This window comes from Cucurbita pepo, chromosome 12, assembly GCF_057944985.1.
Source record: "Cucurbita pepo subsp. pepo isolate OVF chromosome 12, ASM5794498v1, whole genome shotgun sequence".
In the NCBI taxonomy this organism is placed as follows: domain Eukaryota; kingdom Viridiplantae; phylum Streptophyta; class Magnoliopsida; order Cucurbitales; family Cucurbitaceae; genus Cucurbita; species Cucurbita pepo.
The window spans coordinates 2,028,513-2,050,194 of NC_141809.1; the positions used below are offsets into that span (position 1 = coordinate 2,028,513).

At 33.3% G+C, this 21,682-nt stretch overlaps 3 protein-coding genes across 5 annotated transcripts; all 3 read right to left on the bottom strand.

Annotated features, from left to right (window-relative positions):
• Window positions 1–1,488: 1,488 nt before the first annotated feature.
• Window positions 1,489–6,843, bottom strand: LOC111807626 (AMSH-like ubiquitin thioesterase 3). Of its 2 annotated transcripts, none has more exons than XM_023693430.2 (14): window positions 6,476–6,843; window positions 6,156–6,220; window positions 5,985–6,060; window positions 5,700–5,900; window positions 5,377–5,462; window positions 4,608–4,710; window positions 4,469–4,512; window positions 3,969–4,284; window positions 3,722–3,811; window positions 3,571–3,633; window positions 3,205–3,279; window positions 2,299–2,361; window positions 2,002–2,054; window positions 1,489–1,927 (listed from the first exon to the last, which is right to left on the bottom strand). In XM_023693430.2, the coding sequence occupies exons 1-14, from the start codon at window positions 6,572–6,574 to the stop codon at window positions 1,753–1,755; spliced, it is 1,509 nt and encodes a 502-aa protein (XP_023549198.2). In that variant the 5' UTR covers window positions 6,575–6,843; the 3' UTR covers window positions 1,489–1,752. The 2 variants fall into 2 exon arrangements, with proteins under 2 accessions (XP_023549198.2, XP_023549197.2); XM_023693429.2 differs by having other exon boundaries at window positions 5,377–5,477; window positions 6,476–6,841.
• A 988-nt stretch (window positions 6,844–7,831) lies between these two features.
• LOC111807386 (uncharacterized) lies at window positions 7,832–10,734 on the bottom strand. Of its 2 annotated transcripts, XM_023693097.2 has the most exons (7): window positions 10,603–10,734; window positions 10,315–10,381; window positions 9,297–9,365; window positions 9,172–9,219; window positions 8,581–8,637; window positions 8,130–8,192; window positions 7,832–8,004 (listed from the first exon to the last, which is right to left on the bottom strand). In XM_023693097.2, exons 2-7 carry the CDS (start codon window positions 10,369–10,371, stop codon window positions 7,996–7,998), a joined length of 303 nt encoding a protein of 100 aa, XP_023548865.1. In that variant the 5' UTR covers window positions 10,372–10,381; window positions 10,603–10,734; the 3' UTR covers window positions 7,832–7,995. The 2 variants fall into 2 exon arrangements, with proteins under 2 accessions (XP_023548865.1, XP_086985027.1); XM_087128901.1 differs by lacking the exon at window positions 8,130–8,192.
• A 2,411-nt stretch (window positions 10,735–13,145) lies between these two features.
• LOC111806604 (beta-D-xylosidase 1) lies at window positions 13,146–18,700 on the bottom strand. Its single transcript, XM_023691980.2, has 6 exons — window positions 18,265–18,700; window positions 16,852–17,133; window positions 16,575–16,744; window positions 16,399–16,496; window positions 15,229–15,993; window positions 13,146–13,808 (listed from the first exon to the last, which is right to left on the bottom strand). Exons 1-6 carry the CDS (start codon window positions 18,676–18,678, stop codon window positions 13,213–13,215), a joined length of 2,325 nt encoding a protein of 774 aa, XP_023547748.2. The 5' UTR covers window positions 18,679–18,700; the 3' UTR covers window positions 13,146–13,212.
• Window positions 18,701–21,682: the final 2,982 nt, after the last annotated feature.

Here is a 21,682-nt window from a genome sequence, read left to right on the forward strand (position 1 = left end):
TTGGTAAGCTATTGCCTCACCAACTAGCTAATTAAACACAAGCCCCTCCTCGAGTGGATTCCTGCTTTTGCTCTCAGCGTACGGAATATTAGCAGTTTTCCAGCTATTGTTGCCCATTCCTCTCTTTTCTTTTTTCGCCCCCATATCGGTGTTAATCTAACCAATTTTCGCAAGTAGGATAACAAAAAAAAAAAAAAAAAAAAAAAAAAAAAAAAAAAAATTAGAAAATTAGAAAATTAGAGCAAGTGCTAAATTATATATATATAATTTTATTTTGGATCCATCAACTTTATACTAAAATTCAAAATCATTCATAAATTCGATTCTTTCAAATATTATTTTATTTGCAAGACTTTATCTTAAAAATTATAATTTCATTTATTATTAAATATTGTGTCACATTCATTTTTTCCTTTCTTTAGAAAATCATAATTAATTATCATTCAATAAATTAGTAAAAAACACATCAATAATAAATATAATTCTTATGCATAATCTTTTTAAAAAATGCAATAGGTAGAATGTGGTCCTAATTCTAATATATATTTTCTGATTTAATTTTATCCTATTTCCATTCTAAGCCTTAATCGTAGCGTGCAATTTTGGAGGTGCCACGTCACCCCTAGGTTGCTCATTAATAATGAATCCTAATATTTGCTCTTACATTTCCCACGTGTCAATATTATTATTATTATTATTTATTTTATTTATTTTTTTTTTTTGCTTCAAATCATAAATTCTTAGCTGACCCTTAGATATTAGCTTTTCCATTAATATTATAAGAAAAGTTAATCTCAAAACATAAATTAGAATGCCAAATTTTTTAATTTTTAATTTTCTTTTCTCTATGAGTATTAAAATATTTAAAATTAAATAAATTAAGTTATATTTTTATAATATTAAATTTTATGTCTAATATTAGCTTTAAATTCACAAATTTTAAAAAATATATTAAATAAGTAAAAGTTTTCCTAAACAAAAAAATAAATTTAAAATTTTTATTTGACATAAAATTGAAGGTTTAAAAACTTTTCGAACACCATTTCAAAATTTAGAAACCAAATAAATATCAGAGATATTAAAAAAAAATTAGAAGCTTTTTAAAAATAAAATCAAATACGCCATATTTTCACATATCAACTACCACCGTGGCAATATCCATCCCCAACGAGAAGAAATTTAGAGTCGAAGAATACTTTTTGAAACAAATTTCGAGGTTTAAGGGTAAAAGTAAAATTTATCGAAATTTAGAGACACAACTGAAATGTACTTTAAAATTGACGTGTATTTTGTATAATTTAATCAAATTGAAGAAAGGAAGCGAGTTAAAAGTGTGTTTTCCTTTGACCCGAAGGCTTCATAAATCAAACCGACGACTAGGGCACGAGATTTAAATCTATAACTTGTTAGACAAAGTAGTTAAAAAAAAGTAGAGATGCAATATAACCCAAAATAATATAATCACAAATAACAACAGAAGCTTACATGTAAAGAAGGAAGTCGTCATCTATATTTATATAACTTAGGCTATTCTTTCAACAAAGAGAAGCCTTCAGGCAGTGAGATCTCGGCATAACAATGGCGTCATGGCCAATGCCTGAGGTCTCCCAACAATGGAAGTAACTCAACTGGATTTGTAAATTACAAAATTTACAGAGCAGTCTGTTGGAGTGGGTGAGTGAGTGAAGCTTTTACCCAATTCCATGGTGCTATACAAGTTCTTCCTTTTAAGTAATTTCAGCCATCGAAATCTTACCTCAAGTCGATAACGTCAAACTTCGCATTCGGATTCATCAAAACATGAGAGCAGTGTTCATAGAGTGGACTCCCATCTTCAGGCTCCTCGTGGGGATGAAATCCACGTTGTTGGCAGTTGCGGATGACCGACACGCCACCTGGGTCGGACAAATGAAATATTCCATATGGGCTGCACAATGATACAAATACAAGGTCAGAGAATTGAGAACGGTGAATGTTGAATGAATGGAGGAGAAAGAACACCTTGACGCATCGGTTGGAGCCATGACGATTGCAATCGCTTCTGGTAGCATAATCTGAAGAAGCGAAAATCTCCTTAAAAGAGGCCAAAGAAACTAGAACAGGAAGAACAAATAATGCAAACAGGCAAAACCACAAAGCTTTTCCGTTGATTGTAATGGTTAATGTCTTCACAAGTTGGAACTTCTATTTCATGATGCAAACTTTCTACATTACCAAAATGACCAAACCTGTTCTTTGATTGAACACTCAGAAAAAACACATTCTGAATAACAAAAATCGGTCGAATTGTCATCTTACCTGGTACGAGTAATGCGTGTGCAAATCCACAGATGACATGAAACAGGTTTGTGATGGATGTGTCTGAGAATCAAACAAGAATCAGGGACAAGTAAAAAAAATGTTTCTTGTATAACTAATACGACCAAATCGAAACGTTAAAAACCAAAATTTTCTATATTCTCAAGAACAAAGATTCCAGTTTTATTTAGAGCATTTATCTCAAGACATCACTACAGAGCAAGTCAACTTAAGTAACACTATGCAAGGCTTATTAATAATAAAGAACGGTTGTTCAGGATAGTAAGAAGTGGACTGCTCAATCCAAATAATATCCGATAAGCTAGTGTATGATAACAATTTTAATACAAACTGAAGTCTCCCTATTTACATATTCCTTGAAGTTCTGCACATAAAATCGCAAAGAGTTGGAAAATATTTCTCAAGGAAACTCAAGGTTAGTACTAGGTCACTCGATCAGATGACCGATGAGATGACGGACTACTGAAAGGGTGAATTATAAAATACAAATGACACAATATAATCAGATGAGTAATCTACTGAATCCTATGAGAGGAGCAAAACCAGCGTCCGTTAGACCTCAAGCCTATCACAACTATGCTACGAGGCAAAGATTGTGAAGAAGACTAGAAAGGGTGAGAAAAGTCAGTATTTCGGGTGGTTTTGAGCTGTTATGGGTGGTTATAGACAGTTATCTTGTAGGTAGCTCCGTTGACTTACGTTTATCTCTAGGGTAGTTATGTTTGTCTATACGTGGTTGTTCGTCCTGTTCTATCCGTATTCATAGTGAGACTATGAAGAAAATATGATGAACAGTAAATACAAAGGAAGATTACTTCCAAAGTTTTGTGTTCCCAAATTCTGTAATCATAAACTATCCATTGCATAGAGAGCCAGAAAGCTTACATGGATCCAACCAAGGGGAAAAAGTGATAATCTGTCTTGAACCTCGAATATTTCCTCTTCGTTCAACGTCTGGCACTGAACATTACAAAAAATGATTTCTAAGTTTTGATTAAAGGCAACAGTCGTAACTAGCTGAAGCTAAATCAAGTAATCCTCAAGTCAGTTATTACCATATACGAATCAATAGCATAGGGATGTACATAAAGTAACAAAAGATGAACAATATAAAACAATTAAAACTCAAACATATGCACAACCTAATCAACAGTCAAATGAAAACCAAAATTCAAAAGTACTGAAAATCAATGACATGGGAGGAATGGCTAATTTAAACTTGAAACAGATGAAAAGTAATTATATTCTTACGGAATCTGATGTTGATTCTTGCTTTGGGATTATGAGCGTAGATATGTAAAAAACCCTGTTTTTCTGCAAACATATGATGAAGTATGAGAGCAATATAAGAAAATCTTTCCAAAAAAAAAAACGAACATTAAACCGTTACATTGCTCCTTACCAGAGAGCCAGCTAGAACACCACAAGTCTCCAGATTCTTATTTGTATTTTCTCGAGCCAATCTCAAGAAATCATCCAGCATTTTTACTGGCTGCGGGAATGAGTAAAAGTAACCAATATCATATCGCAAGGTAAACATGTTTGCAGCATAGATATGACAAAAGGAATTACTACATAGCAAAAGAAACTAGTGAACAATTAATTGCCTTTTGAAGTTATATAACGAAAATGAAAAGGAAAAGGCCTACAATGTGTAAACGTTGGAACGACTCGGACTCATCCACCGATTGTTTTGCCACTCCAGGCCTTGGATCCGCAACTTTAGATGGGGGAATTGCCACATATTCCTGCTGAACCTTTGCAAGAACAGGAGGAGGAGGAGGTTGTTTAACCAATGGGAAAGGATCCTCCCTTACTTCTGTTATCAATGGAGTAATAGATATGTCTGCAGGATAAGGCCATCTACCATCATCTAGTGAGAGCACTGATTCCATCATCGACACGACACCTCCTGGACCACTATCTCTATGCGCCACTAGATCACATTGTTCAATTTGATTCAGTCTGAAAGAATTCGAACGTTCCACATGAATATTTCAAGAAAAGATGATCAAAGAAAAAGTAAAGCAACAACACCAAGATATTAATATGATTACGTGTTTGTCATCAGGAAAGTAAACATTAAAAACACAGAAGACGAAAATTTTTAAATTTGCAGATAGTTATACAAGTTATACACGCCTCTAACCTTGAATCTAAAGGAGTAAAGTCCTGATTTCTTGGATAGTGAATCTGTACACAACAATAGGATTAACCAGTTATGGATATCACAATTGGCAGAAACAAGAGAAAACAACAAAATTAAAAAGAATGTGCAAAAAACTCACCTTATCTGTACTTGGTCCCTTCCATTGGCCCTGAAAACCACTAGGTCCCAAAATAGAGTGTCTTGACAGAGTTTCGGGTTTCGGAAGTGGTACATTAAGAGACCTGCAAATTCCCAGCACCAATTATAAGATCATTCGTGCATGTTTATTAGAACAGGTTACTAGATATACGCCCAGAATTGAATTTCTATGGCCTCCATCAGAGAAGAAGACACAAACATTCAAGATATGACAATATATGATTTATAGCACTTGTTCTGAAGACAGTGTCCTAATCAAACATGACACCAGTTGCAGAAGAACTTTGACATCATCATATGTAACGGCTCAGGCCCACCGCTAGCAGATATTGTCCTCTTTGGGTTTTCCCTTCCGGGCTTCCACGTCTGCTAGGGAGATGTTTCCACACCCTTATAAAGAATGTTTCGTTCCCCTCTCCAACCGATGTGAGATCTCACAATCCACCCCCCTTCAGGGCTCAGCGTCCTCGCTGGCACTCGTTTCTCTCTCCAATTGATGTGGGATCTCACATCAACATACTTTCTTTTTTTTTTTAGTCAACTATGTTAAGAGTCGAGTTGTAGCCATTGAAGTTTCTGACTTCAACTCTAACTAGCTACATAAACTACAAAACGACCTTTTGGCTCACACTAAAACATAAATATTGGAATGATTTAACTCCATACATCATCAGAGGAGTATGTAGTACTATGCCGTTAATGGATTCATATAAACAGGTACGAAATAGATGGGCAAAAATTATACTCACAGATTTGATAACCTATTCTCAATCCTTGAGTAACTTGATTGAGAAACTTGACCTCGGCCATCATGATACCTCCATGAAGATTGTGGCTGTGAATTGGCATGCTAAGAATCAAGAGGAGAGGGGAGGATGTGAATTACTAGAGTTAAATCACAAGCAATATAACAATAATCACATGTCCATGGGAAAATTTGTAAGTAATACAAGAACAGAAACCGTAAACAACAAGAATTAAACAAAAAACCTAAATAATTGGTGGAATTTCCATGAACGATTGATACACTTACAAGAATAGAAAGCATCATTAAAAAAATTTGAGTTGATACCTGCTTTTGATCCAAGGCCAATGAATAGTTTCCATTTGCATAGGGCTGTATCATAGAAGACGGCCGCAGACTGTTTGAAACTCCTCCCTGCTCATCGGATAGAGGAAGACGAGGCCGTCCAGACACTTTCTCCAGTTCATTTACTCGGCGATCAAATTCAGGTTTCAAGGACTCAAGTTCATCTACTACACTCAGCAGTTTCTAGTAGGACAACATGAAACAATATTACACAACATTCATACACCGTTCTTGAAAAAAGGAGCGAGATGTGGCGTTTTAACTCACCTTCTTGTAAAATATCTTCTCCTTTGGGAAAAAAGCCTGGTAATCACGATGCCGTGGTATGGTTTCGGAAACCAAGCTGAGAAAACAAGAACAAGTTGAGAAGCGTGTTCCCTACACAAAGAATCGGCATCTCTAGGCAATGGAAAACACAAGTATCAACCATATCCTTACCTTGAAAACCTAAGAAGTATAATGAACAAATCCACAACATTATTCTCCTCCCGATAAATATCAGCCTGCCATTTTAAGGAAAACAACTCAACAACATCAAAATACAATGAGAGGCAAGTAGAAATGGATCCATGGCAATTAGTGCGCAATTCTAATACTTAAACCACCGATAAAGGAAACTGCATTGAAGATCACTTCAACATCCATATATAGAGAAAGAAACGAAAATTAGCAAAACTTCTAATTAATCATCAACTATTAACAATTCAGCATCAATAATCAATTAGAACAATTACGAATAACAGTTCCGAAAAGATCACCTGTTTTAAGAGATTATCGGCGATCCGGAAGTAATTCCGGAGAGGAATTCGATTATCAACCGCAACTTTTCGTGCCTCCCTATCGATGTTGATTTTCATTTTCAATTGAAGGCAAAAGCTAGCAATCAATCTGAAGAACTCCCCGTAGAAACTCGTCTATGAACGGTGTATCTAAACCAGATTATTTGGGGCTGAAGAATTGAAGTTGAAGCTGTCACTCGAATCCCAACATGATGAGGTTGCAGCCTGCAGGAGAGGGCGCGCGGCGCGGGCTTTGGCCGTGAAATTTTCGAGCAGCGAATTCACAAACGCGACTCGCCACCGTGCTCCTTTTTGACTTCTCACGCCACACGCGATGCCTTGATGCAACCAGGACCCGTCCTTCGTTATAAACGATATGTCGTACCACTTTTCGACATGTAGTTTTGTGCGAGAATATCTTTCCCTCCGCTGTAGACCTTTTTAGTCATTTTCTACTTTGGCCTTGAGATACTGTTTACTTACTTTCCTTAAAAAAAAACAAAAAGAATAATAATAAAAATAAATATTTATTTTGGTTTAAAATCTATCTCTATACTTTCAAATTTATAATTATCTAATTTTTATTACTAACGACTCGATCTTTAAAATTTAAAAATAAAATTTAATTATTAATTAATTTATCAAATGAATAAAATAAAGAAATAAAAATAATGTTGATGAGCCCCAAACCTTCAAGGATTTATGTGACAAAAAAAAATTTGAAAAGTCAAAATATTATTTAAAAATAAAATTTTAAATTTATTATTATAAAGTTAAACATTTTTAAAAGTCTGAAAATTTTAAAATTGTTTTCAAAATTGTTTCTAATTATATAAAAATCACATTTAGTTCAATAATAATTAAAGATAAAATAAATAATTTTTTTAAGTGAATAGATTGAGATATTGCTTACTCGTCAAAAGTTTATGGGGGCAATGGACACTTGGAGTGTGCACTGAGAGAGGCCCGATGAGGACAGTAGGACAGTCTATGGGGGCATTTACACAACAGGCATTGTAAATATGTCGTCGGGTGGTTCTTTTGAGGGTAAGGTCCTCAAGATGTCCCCGCTTAGTTGTTCTGAGAAGGTCTATCTGTCCACCCACTTGGTCCGTAGTTACTTCCGTTTGTCCTATTGGGGCTTCCATTTCAATGACCTAGCAGTTTATATGTTTTGGCCCTAGTGTTTGAGGCCTGTGTTGTTCTTCTTTGGTAACTCGCTTCGTTTCCAAAGTGTAGGAGTCTCTCGGCGCTGACAATTACGCTAGGTCTTGGACCTTTTTCTCGTATATTTTTGTTTTACGTTAAATTACAAATTTAAACTTTTTAAAACTATTAATCAAATGTCATTTTTCTCAAAATTAAAATCATAAAATATCTCAAATTCGATTTCGACCATACAAATAATTGCAACAAATTTCATAAAAAAAATTAACAAAAAAAAATCAATGCTTCCAAAGATGTTTTCCTCTAGGATGCCACGTCGCCTTTTAATTTATCTATTCTACCTGCGTTACCATAAAACTCAAAGTCAAATTTTACTAGAAGAAAAAATAATAAATAAAGTTTTATCATTAGAAAATAAACAATTAAGAGCTTTAAATCAGTTTGTTTTTGTTTTTTTTTCCCTTACAATATTGCCCTTCTCAGATGTGCATACCGGCCTCCTTGGTGGAAGCCGTGGCTTAGGGGTCCTCTGGTAATTATCAAGAGAGAAAAAAAAATTCAGGTAATATTTGTATATAAATGTAAAGAATTCTAAATTAATAAAAATACCGCTAAATTTATACTTTACCTCAAAAATTTTAATAATAAAGAATTTAGAAAATACTTTTAAAGTTAGTTTTAAATGAAAAATGTTAATATTTTATTTTTAAAATACCCTAAAAATTAAATAATATTTTAAAAAAATATTCTTAAATTTTATTTTAGTAATATCAAAACATATTCTTACCTTTAATATTATATTTAAAAAAATATTTATTAAATTTTAAACGTAATACTAACACATTTACTTTTACAAACAAAAAATAAATAAAAAAACTAATAATAATAATAAATAATTATGGAAGCCATATGATCACCTGAAGTTTAGGCTGGAGCTTTTCTACGGCCACACTGTTACAGAGCCCTGCTCCTTGCTGCTTACAACACCAGAACACAAACAATTCAAATTTTCCTTTCTTTTACCATGGTTAATAAGGTTGAGTCGATCGATTCTCAACTCGAGTAACTAGTTAAAGAGGACAATTCAATCTAAAACCAGCTCTTATACTTTCGAGCTTCCCGTCTTTTCTTTCTTTATCGGGGTTAAATTGGTCTTTTCATTCTTTATTGGGATCAAATGGGACAATGGGACAAAATGGTGATTTTGGCCCGATAAAAAATGCTTGATATTCGAGAACTAGTAGACGATGAACTTGACAACACGAGGTCAAGAGACTCATGGTCATGACTGACGAACAAGAGAAAGAGAGGGAGAGATCGAGACGAGTGACTAATTGTGGCTGCGAAAAGAGAAAAATCGTTGAACCAGAAAATTGACTTTTTAACGGGTAAACTGGATCGAATCATTTAGTTCTAAATAATCTAACCCAATCCGGTCATTATGATAATTTTTTTTTTATTATTATTTATTTAGTAAAAAACAAAAAAGTGTGGGATGAAAAGGGTACCTTGCATAATGCCCAATCAGCAGAGTCAAAGAAGGCTCGTTCATGGTCCTATATAAACCCCAAATTATGTAAGCAAACGGACTCACAAAGCCCCAAAGGCGAAACCACTCATTTATTATTATTACCTTTGAAATCAATGGCTTCTTCTTTGGACCAAGTCCTCCATATCTGTTCCCACTTCCTGCCGTTGCTTCCTGTATTTAATTTACTTTTTACCATATAAACCTCAATAATATTTACATTAAATCCTAAAAATTGCTCGTAAATTTTGAGACAAATTTCAATTATACCCCTACACAGCTTAACTCGAAAAAGCTTTGTAAAAAATTAAAAGGTAAACATGACATCATTTACCGTATTTATTACTCCAACAACAAACAAAGCTTTTAAGCAAAAATATTTTTACGTGCTGACTTCAACCCAAAGAAACTTACTCACTTGAGAGGGAGAAGCAAGTAACTTTTTTCCCTTTTTTATCCAGTTTTTAAGTCAAGATTGTTTTTTTTTTAGTAAAAATAAAGATACAAAATCGTAATATTTTAAGAAGGAATAATACATTATAATTATGTCAATCATTCAATTTAGAAGGTCGAGGATTATTAGGAGTGAGTCCCACATTGGCTAATTTAGTGAAAGATCATGAATTTATAAGTAAAAAATACTATCTCCATTAGTACGAGACTTTTTAGGAAGCACAAAGCAAAACAGGAGAGCTCATGCTCAAACTGAACAATATCATACGAAGATTTCATAATTTCTAACACAAAATATACTGAATAATTTTTTCATCAAAATAAACTACGGAATAGTTATGGGGCCCACTAATCATAGCCACGCAACATTCATTGGCGGTCACGTATTTGGCATTTTTCTTTTTCTGTTTTCGCAAAAAAAAGAAAAAAAAAATATATATATATGGTTTTATCGCGATTATTAATATTTTACTAAAATTAATAAAAGTATTAAACACTAATTATATAGCGGTTAATATTAAATTAGGTTAGGTTTAAATTTTATTTTAATTTTTTTTTAATTAAAAAATTTATTAAATAAAATTTTTATATTTGTCGTCAATAAATTCATAGAATTTTAATTTTCTAAATAAATTAATAAAAGATGAAAAATAAATTGAATTGAACGTACCTGGTTTTGACGGAAGGGGAAGGAGTTTTCTTCTCCGTCGCTTTGATGATCCGCCATGACTGATTTCCTGTAAGAAAAAAAGAAACGAAATCAAGAACGCCGCCATAGTTAACCAAAAGGATGAAGAAATTCACCGATTCATAAACAAAAACTGAACTCGACTCGGCCGAGTCATCTTAGGGCAACGACTCGCTCTGAAATCGAACTTTATTTGATCGATGAATCGATTTCGTTCGAGTTCGGCCATGGCGAAAAGGAAGAACGAATTCTAGAGAGAGGAGTTCGTACCTTGAGAGAGAGAGAGAGAGAGAGAGAGCGGAAGCGGCGAGGGAGAGATGAAATGAAGAAATGGATAGATGTGGAAGGGGGAGAAAAATAACGGGCGGTTGAGTAAAGAGGATATCTCACAAGAAATTCTACAGGATCCCTTTGAGGTTATATACTTTTTCAGTTTTTTTTAAAATATATACACAATATTTGAAATAAAATAAAATAAAAATTTGTCGGTGACATTAGTCTATTTTTTAATAAATACATAAATAAATAAAATACATACCTACACTAAAAACTATATATATAAATTATGAATGAAATTATACATATTTAAATGAAATTGATTGTAATGATATATAAATTATGATGAATATATGCTTAAAATAATTTATAGTACTACGTATATCAATAAAGTACATCTTAATTTTAGATAGATAAGTTAACTCCAAAACATTTTGAATAAAGACGGAGCGTATGATGTTGAGGATTATTGGGAGTGAGTCTTACCTGGGTTAATTTAGTGGAAGATGGAATACTATCTTCATTAGTATGAGGCATTTTCGGGAAGTGCAAAGCAAAACCATGAGAGCTTATGCTCAAAGTGGACAATATCATATACCACTGGAGAGTCTTGACTTCTAACATGCTATTAGAGTCATGCCCTAAACTTAACCATGTTAATAGAATTCTCAAATATCGAACAAAGAATTTTGAGCCTCGAAGGAGTAGTCAAAAGTGACTAAAGTGTCGAACAAAGGGTGTACTTTGTTCGAGAGCTCTAGAGAAAGGAGTCGAGTCTCGATTAAGGGAAGGTTTATAGTGTACTTTGTTCGAGGGGGATTGTTGAGGATTATTGGGAGTGAGTCCCACGTTGGTTAATTGAGTGGAAGATCCATTGTGAAGTCAAAAAATAAATTTGTAATTTTAAAAGAGTAGGTTTAAGTTTAAATAATTATAGAAATTAAAAATAAATATCAAATTCACTATTGTTTTGACGGATCCAACTTCGAGAAATAAAAATGGCGTTTGAAATGGGTGGTCAAAAAATAAACACGTATTATTTTGAAAGTTAGGCGGAATTAGGAGATTCATGACTATGGTTTCCTTTTAAGCTAAAAAAGCATTTACTTCACCATTAAACCGTCTAAATTCATTTAATGAAAAATATTGTTCGAGTTTTATTGGTAAAAGAAATCTCTCAAAATTTATTAAATAATAAAAACGTTTAAATGTATGAAAAATATTTTCAACATCATTCACTTCGATTTAATTCCATTAATTAGCATATTATTTATTTTTGTTTTTTTTTTTCATGTATCTTTTTTTTTATAAATTCTTAATTTATCATTTTTGAATAGGTGCAATTGAGGTTTGATGAGATGCAACTCTTCGAGTATATATATATGTCTGGTGAGTCGAATAAATACAACCAGCCGAATGCAACTATTACGAGAGAAGAAATTAGAGTCGGTAACTTTTTAATTTTGATTATTTATATTACATTAATTTTAGGTTTTGTATGTTTGTGGATCTCATTTTAAATTTTGTAAATTCAGTTATATTTCTAAAAAAAAAAAAGAAAAAAAAGTTATTTAAAGTTATAAAAAAATAATTTAAATGCATTATATAATTTTTGGATATGTACTTTTGTTTGATAAATCTAGAATTTGTGAGGCTTATAGCACGTGAGTTTTTATTTATTTATCTCATTTATGAGACCCTCTTTATTTTACTTTTTCATTTTAGTTTTGAGAAGAAAAAGAACCTTTCTAAATATTATTTTTAAAATTTTAAATTAAAACTTCAAATTATTACTAATCATTAAAAGGTCAAATAGTTGACCGGATATTGAATTGAATTTTATATATATATATATATATATATATATATATATATATACACACAAAAATAATTATTTATTTATTTTTATTATCTAATTAATTTAATGATAATTATTAAGATTTATTGCAAACTAACCTAAAATTTAAGGTATCATATAACATTAAATTAAATTGTTTTAATAATTTAGAATAAAAATAAAATAATTGACAATAATTGTGTAAAATATGTGTGTCATTTTAAATTATTAAAACAATTTAATTTAAAATTTTACACAATTAATTATTTTGACTCCAAAGGAGTTAAAACACCCTCTCCGCAATAGTATGATATTGTCCACTTTAAGCATAATAGAAGATATTTGAGAATTTACAAATCTATCGGCACCACCACTAAGTTTTAGGTACAACTCTGATACCATATTAGCCCAACACTACTCTCCAACAAAATTAGAGTTTAGGGCATAACTCTATACCATATTAGACTAACACTACTCTCCAACAAAATTAGACGGTAAAATCTTACCTAGAACAAAGATATTTAACTTCAAACATTCTATTTTTAACTATATTTTGTTAAAAATGTTTGAAAATTTGCACCAAATACTAATTTTATAATAAAGCACTTCTTAACATTGAACATGATTATAGTTCCAAATTTCTTCCCAATCAATCATTCCCCCATTCTTCTTCAACCTAATTGATTTTATCCACGATCAATTCTGTAATTTAGCTTTATGTAATTAGGGCAAAACACCATCAACATTTCGACATTGTTCATACTCGATCAGAATTTAACGTTCTTTAAATCAGCGTGAAGAGAAATCAAATGAGTAAGATCTCCAATATGGAGTTTATGCTCACCAGTCGGAATTCTTCGAGTTCCAAACTGATCGACTCGGCTGAGATGATCGCAAACACGGATTCCGATTCGAACTCGCTGCAGAGATCCGGCCATCAGATGAACCTTTTCGAATCGGATCAAGTGCTTTTCCGGCGACCAGATCTCATTTGGAGCCGAGGCGAATACAAGAATGGTGTGAGATCCATCGGCGGTTCCGGTGTTCTTGACGTCGATTTGAAGGCCGAGATCGGAGATGGCGGCGCAATCGATGTGTGAGACTTTGATTGCGTCGAAAGAGGAGGTGGAATTGGGAGAGAAAATTGAGAGAGGAAGTGAGATTCTTGTTGGGGCTTCGGCTATGGAATGGGAGAATTTTGAGTAGCTTAAACCGAACCCGAATGGGAAGACGACTGGGCCCTTGTAGAACCGATAGGTTCGACCCGGGTAGCCGGTTGATGGGTCGGGTCTTAGGCCCATATTTGTCATTGGGACCTTCGCCAGGTAGCTCTGTGGGTACCAAGTCATTGGCAATTTTCCTCCTGAAGAATTCCAAGAGATCGTTAATATAAAGATATTTTTTTTAGACACACGACTATCTAGGCTTTCTGAAAAAAGGCTCATACTAGGCTTTCCCCAAAATCGCTCATACTAAACGAATGGAGAGAGTATTTTTTTATTATAATCTCATGATTATCCCTAAATTAGTCGGGACTTTCCTCATCTAGGAGGAACCCATGATCATTCCCTAAATTAGTCGGGACTTTCCTCATCTAGGAGGAACCCATGATCATTCCCTAAATTAGTCGGGACTTTCATCATCTAGGAGGAACCCATGATCATTTCCCTAAATTAGTCGGGACTTTCATCATCTAGGAGGAACCCATGATCATTCCCTAAATTAGTCGGGACTTTCATCATCTAGGAGGACCCCATGATCATTTCCCTAAATTAGTCGGGACTTTCATCATCCAGGAGGAACCCATAATCATTTCCTAAACTAGCGGACGCGAGACTTTTATCATCTAGGGGGAACTCATGATCATTTCCTAAATTAGCGGACGTGAGACTTTTATCATCTAGGAGGAACCCATGATCATTTCCTAAATTAGCCGACGTGAGACTTTTATCATCTAGGAGGAACCCATGATCATTTCCTAAATTAGCCGACGTAAGACTTTTATCATCTAGGAGGAACCCATGATCATTTCCTAAATTAGCCGACGTGAGACTTTTATCATCTAGGAGGAACCCATGATCATTCCCTAAATTAACGGACGTGGGACTTTCATCATCTAGGAGGAACCCATGATCATTCCCTAAATTAGCTGGGACTTTCATCATCCACTCCCCAAAATGGCTTATACTAATGGAGAGAGTATTCTTTTATTATAAACCCATGATTATTTCCTAAATTAGCCTATGTGTACTTTCATGGTCGAGGAGGAACCCATTATCATTCCCTGAATTAGCACGGACTTTCATCATCCATTCGAGGAGGAACCCATGATCATTCCCTAAATTAGCCGGGACTTTCATCATCCATTCGAGGAGGAACCCATGATCATCCTCTAAATTAGCTAATGTGGGACTTTCATCATCTATTCGAGGAGGAACCCATGGTCATTCTCTAAATTAGCCGATGTGGGACTTTCATCATCCATTCGAGGAGGAACCCATGATCATTCTCTAAATTAGCCGATGTGGGACTTTCATCATCCATTCGAGGAGGCTCGCCTCATTTTCTTTTAGAGTCCTTTGTTCGACATTTGAGGATTTACCAATCTATTGGCACAACTAAATTTTAGGGCATGACTCTGATACCATGTTAGACGAACACGACTCTCCACAATAGTACGATATTCCTTAAATTAACTGGAACTTTCATCCTCCAACAATTTTTATTAATTTATTCTATATCAAAATTTAAAAAAATTAAAAGAAGAGGAAATGAATGAGTACCAGGATTAGTGGCCCCAAACAACACATCGGCAATGGCTGCGCCACCGGCTTGCCCGGGATACCCAACCCAAAGAATGGCACTGATTTCGGCATCATTTTTCGCAAACGAAACATCAATGGGCCCACCCGACATCAAAACCACCACGGTCGGCCCTCTACAAGCCCTCGCAACTCTCGAAACCAATTCCTGTTGATGCCCGGGCAAAAGCAGCCCATTTCTATCTCTAAACTCCGCTTCAATGGACTGGTCCAAACCCACCACCAGCACCGCCGCATCTGCCCCACGCGCCGCCTCCTCCGCCGCAGTGATCAGCTGATCCCCACCACACCCCACGTCGGTACAACCTTTCTCATGGATAGTCTTAACATATTTCGAGATTCCTTGTAGCGGCGAAGTGTATTCACATGCCACTCCTGCGTAATTCCCGATCATTGTTTCGGTGGCATCGGAGTTCGGGCCAATCACTGCCACTGTGCGGTGGCGCGTGGGGGAGAGTGGTAGAGATGCCGCTCGGTTTTTGAGAAGGACTATGCCTTGTCTTGCAGCTTCGAGGGCTAGCTGTTTGTGGGCCGGCGTGCAGACGTCTTTTGGGCCCAAGTTGCCGTAGGTTTGGGCCGTGGGCTCGCCGTCGAACATCCCGAGCCTCATTTGGACGGAAAGTAAGTTGGCTAAGGCGTTGTTGAGATCAGCTTCTTTTAGGAGTCCTTTTCCCACCGCCGTTGCTGTGTGCACCGCCAAGAATGGTCCACAGTCCAAGTCCAAGCCTGCAAATCATTTCTACAATTAGGGCCTTTTATTAATATATATATATATATTAAGCGACGTATGCTCGAGCCTCTGGCCTCAGTTTAAGAGATGGTTTTAGAAAACGAGGGCAAAGAGAGATTTTCGATAGAGACATTATATAAGTAAGCAAGAGAGTAACAACAACGGCTCACAGTATATAACTTTGGGTATGTTAAATTTCTTAGAGGCCTGTTTAAGATATTAGATAGAGGCATACATAAATTATAATTTTTTTTGAACCAATTGTGTTGGGTTGGTGACCTGAACTGAGGTTACAACCTAATCCAACTCAAACCCTCTATTTTTCTATACGGGTCGAGTTAGCCCAACCAAACCTGCCACGTAATGTTGAACTAAGTCAATTTCGAAAGAAAAGTACTTACCAGCTTTGATTGTGGAAGCAGCAGCTTCTTCTGGGGTGCGAGTAAAATGTTGGCTACCGTACAAAACTCCAACAGAATCGCAATCAGATACAATATACCTATTTCACGTGACCATCCGTCAATAAAAACGAGTAATCTAGTGTGATGATGTGCATAGCAATTCCATGGTTACTCACCCATCAAGCCCCCAAGCGCCCCGGATGGTGTTTTTGAGTAAATCACGGTCAGCACAAGTTGGCTTCCCGTTGACCTGATTATAAGAGCACATCACACTCGCCACTTTTCCCTCCACCACACACGCTTTGAAAGGCACATTATAAGTGTCCTCTAAATCCTGTTTACTCACCTGCCCAACATGCAAAAAGCCCATTAAGATTTGGATGAGGAAATGGGCTTAGGCCCATTAAGGCCTTCCGTTTCACTATATGGGCTTTCAAAAGCCCAATATCATACCTTAGCGTTGAAATGGTACCGGTCAACGCCATTCCAATTGTCAAGATCATAGGCAGTATAATGCTTGCAACAAGCCGCCACCTTAAGCCTCTTCCCTCCAGCATTTCCCTGCAGCCCTCGGACATAGTTGGTCGCATATTTCCCGGCCAAGATTGGATCCTCGCCCGGAGTTTCTTGGCCCCGCCCCCACCGTGGGTCTCGGAATATGTTCACGTTCGGGCTCCAATACGTTAAACCTGCCATTCCTCCGTTATACATCGCTCTCGCTTCGTCTGAAACCACCTGTACAGTGTAATTCAACTAGTTTCTGTAAATACCTAAACTTAAGAGACATACTATCTGAACACCTCTCGTGAAAAATAATAGAGTATAAAGCTTAATTTAATTTATATTAAATTAAGCCCAGGTCGTCAGATCGAACTGCATATTCATCCGAACAAAGTACACTATAAGCCTCTCCTTACTCGAGACTCAACTCTTTTTTCTGGAGCCCTCGAACAAAGTATACAATTTGTTCGACACTTTAGTCACTTTCTATTGACATGATTAAGTTTAGGGCATGACTCTGATACCATGTTAGGAATCACGACTCTCCACAATGGTACGATATTGTTCACTTTGAGAATAAACTCTCGTGATTTTGCTTTGGGCTTCCCCAAAAGGCTTTGTAGGCCTGTGGGACTCACTCACAATAATCTTCAACAAATTGTTGGCTATCCAAAAAAATAATTATATTTATAAAAATCTATTTAATATTTATGTCTACATTTTAAAAGTAACATTGAGATTAAAAATTCACGTGTAAGAAATGGAAATACAGTAAAATTTAACTTTTAACCTCCGTAATTTTCCTCACACGTGGGACACGCAAGCTCTGTCAATTCTGAATTTGATAGCAAGACAGTGTCCGATAAATCAATATTATTTATTAAACTTAAATAATATATTTGACAGAGGAATTTTATTAGTATTAAATTCTCAAAATTGGCACTAAAATAAAATCTAAAAACTAATAATATTTTTATTTACTATTTCAATCATCTCAGGGCTAAAATGGTAATTTAACGTGAAACAGTGTTTTAAATATTTATTTAATTTTTAGAAAAATATTGTATTATATTTACAATATTAGTTGAAAATATTTTAAATCTCATAAAAATTATTTAATAAAGTCGTCGTAATGTGAAAAATAATTTTTTATTATTATTTTATATGCTATTTGATAATATTTTTTATTTTTTAAAATTGTGCTTTATAATCAATTTCTATCCTTACTATAAAAAAAATATTTAAATTTTTAAGAAAAAAAAAAAAACAAAAATAAACTATATAATTTCTTTTATATAATAAAGTAATTCCAAAACGAATAATATGAGAGTGAATGTGAAGGGATAAAGAGGAGAGAATTCTGACCCGTCCGATCTCGTGCCAAAGCGATTGATTGAAAGAAGCAACGGTGGTGATGACTTGAGGAAAGCTAGTGGCCCCAGGGAAGGGCCCACCAAACTTAGTACCGGGGCCCACATTGGAGACTCCGTGAAGAGCTTCGGACCACCACTCATAGCCTCTAATTCCAAGCCGCGGCACCGCGACGGCGTTGTTAACCAAAAGCCTTATTTTTTCCTCCGCCGTTAATCTTCCGATCAAATCCTTCACTCTCTCTTCTATCCCCAACGACGCCTTACAAAACCCCATGTTTCTTGTCCCCACATTCCTCCCGTCGCATGTAAACGCCGCCGTCTCCTCCGCCGTCCCCGCCGCCGCCGCTATCACCACCACCACCACCACCGAGATCGCCACCGACTTTCTAAAACCACAATCCATCATAATAATAATAATAATAATAATAATAATATCCTTTGGAGCGAGTGGGCTTTGAATCACGTAAGTGAAAACCCCACCGGGTTTTTATAGGAAATGGGAATTTTCTTTTTTCCTCTTTTATTTTATTTTTTATTTTTGGTAAAAATGTTTTAATCTTAAAATTTTCCAACAAAAAAATCATTTATTAAAATATAAATAATATTATGTTGGATGATGAATGTCCATGTAAGCTACTTTAAGGAATATTCCTGGTTTATAATCAAATAATACTCTCCATTGCTACGAGACCTTTTGAGAAGCCAAAAGCAAAATCAGGAGAGCTTATGAGATAATATTATATCATCGTGGAGAGTCGTGTTCATCTAATATATTGAACGGTACGAAAGTTAAAAGTAATAATTAAAAATTTAATTTTGTTTCAAAAGCTTTTATTATTATTATTTTATTTTATTTTATTTTTTTAAGCTATTCCAAATCCAAATGGTTAATTATCACTTTTTGGAAAAAGAAAATTGTTTAAAATAATAAAGTGAAAATAAAGGGGGAAAATAACTTTTCCTTTTTATCTTTTTTTAGGATAAATTTTCTTTCTTTCTTTCGTTATTTTATGCCAAAGGAAAAAGAATCTCAATTTTTCTCATTGCACTTTGAAAATTCATAAATGTGAGCTCTACTAAGTCCCTATAATTTTAAATATTTTGCAATAAAGTTATTTTTTTTTAATTACTTTGTTAAAAAAAATATTCTCAATTTTGTAATAGCGTTTAAAAAATACTCTTGAACTTTAAAAAATTTCATTAATATCCCTCAATTTTTTAAAAAAGTTTAAAAAAATACATTTATAGTTAGTACCGTGTTTAAAAATACAAAATATATATATATAGCATTGACACAATTAACTTTTAAAAAAAATTTAAAAAGAAAATCTTACCATCAATATATATGAACATAAGACGGTCTACCTCGTAAATTTTTTAAAACTTTGAAAAGTTAATTATTTTTGAAAAGCGGTAACAACATAAATGTTTTTTTTTTTTAAAGAAAATGCTTAAGATATTAGTGACATTTTTTAAAATTAAAAGAATATTATAAAGATATTTTTAAAATTAAAGATATTTTTGTGACTTTTTAAGGTTTAAGAATTTTTTTAAATTTTTTTAAATTTAAGAGTATTATTGAAATTTTCCATAATTGTTTTTTTTTTTTTATTTAGTAAAATTGAAGAATATTATAATATTTTAGACCTTAAATCCAAAGAATTGAAATAAAAAATAAGAATAATAATAAAATGAAAAAAAAATAATTAAAATTGAGGGCGACCAATGAATGAAGTAGGAGGGCAGAGGCATTTGGGTTTGAAACAGTAAAAAAGTCAAAGACATTTGTTAAAGCCTTCTCGTGATGATCTGATTCCAACAGACTAAACTTCTGAAACACTGTGTACTTTGAAAAACAACCAGCCTCGTGAAAAAATAATTATTTTTTTAAAAATTAATTTTCACTCTAAATTTTATTTCTATTTAAACATTAAATTTTTAAATATAATTTCTATTATTTTATAGCAATAACTTATAAGTAATTTAATGAAATTTAAATAAATATTTAAATTTATCCTTCAAATAAAAAATTTAGAATCAGAATCAATACTCTGACACATTTATGGTCAGAATAGATACTCTGACAAATTTATGGTCAAATTTGATTTTTTCGTAAAATTGTTCAATAGTTGAACGGTACAAAATTTAAATCAATTTTACTTTTTTTTCTTTCCTTTAGTAGATTGAACGGTACAAAAGTATGAACGATTTTATATGATATAAATTTTAGTTTCGATATAATGAAATGATTGGTTGTTGTTCAAAAATCATTTATTTTTAATACGAAAACAATCCAAATCAAAATAAATTACATTTTGACCATAGATATGTTTGTAATCACGAGAGTTACTATAAATTCAAGAATTCAAAATTGCTAATTCTTAGACTTAAAAACAGACATAGATAATTTGTAAATTTTATAAAGTTCGGCATGTATGTATGTATTAGAAGTGGCATCGTTTGTAAAGAAAATCTACAGTGTGAACGTACAGCATATCATGCTTTCATAGAATAAAAAAAATTGTATTGTTTTGTTCGTAAAAATTAATCTCGAGATGTAGTCTTTAAAGGGTCAATGCAAAATTGAGGGACGGTTAAAATTGAAATAGATTGAAATTGAGATTCATGTTGATATTTAATTTTTTTTTACTATTCTCAAATTTATTCTTTTAATTTAATTTAATTATTTCTTTTATGTCTAAATTTTAAAAGTATTTAATAAATTATAAATTTAAAATAAAGATTTTAAAAATTAGTTGCTTTTTTTAGATATTAAACTTTAAATCTTTTATTTAAAAATTTAAAAATGGATAATTTAATAATTTAATAATAAATTTAAGGATTAAAATTTTAAAAATAAAAATAATTAAGATTTAGAAGATGCATAATTGTTATTTTTATATATTGAAATATATTAAAATTCGAAGAAAAAATAATTATAATAATAGTTAAAATAGTTTCGATAGACTTTGTTCAACCATTTTTGTTTCTACTAATGAAAGAGTGCATGAATTGTCGCTCTCACCCGAATGAACGAATTGAGGAAGAGGAGGAAGTATCTCGATTCAAGCACCAACGACGTTCAAGTTGGGTTAGGGTTCTCCACTCTCGTTTCCATCGGGAGATTATTTTCAAGAAACGAGTTTACTTTTATTAAAAAATAATAAGTAAATGATCAAAACAACTCGAACCATCCTAACCCAAAAATAAATTTAGGCTGTGTTGGATTTATTATTTAATAATAATTATTTGAGTTGAAAAAATTTTATTCGATACAAATATAAATTTATTTGTGCTCGATTAATATGTCATAATTTAAACACGTATTTATTTTGTAAATAGCTTTTGTAAAATAAATTGTTATTTAATTTATTTAAAGTGTAAATAAAAAAATAAAAAAAAGAAAAGAT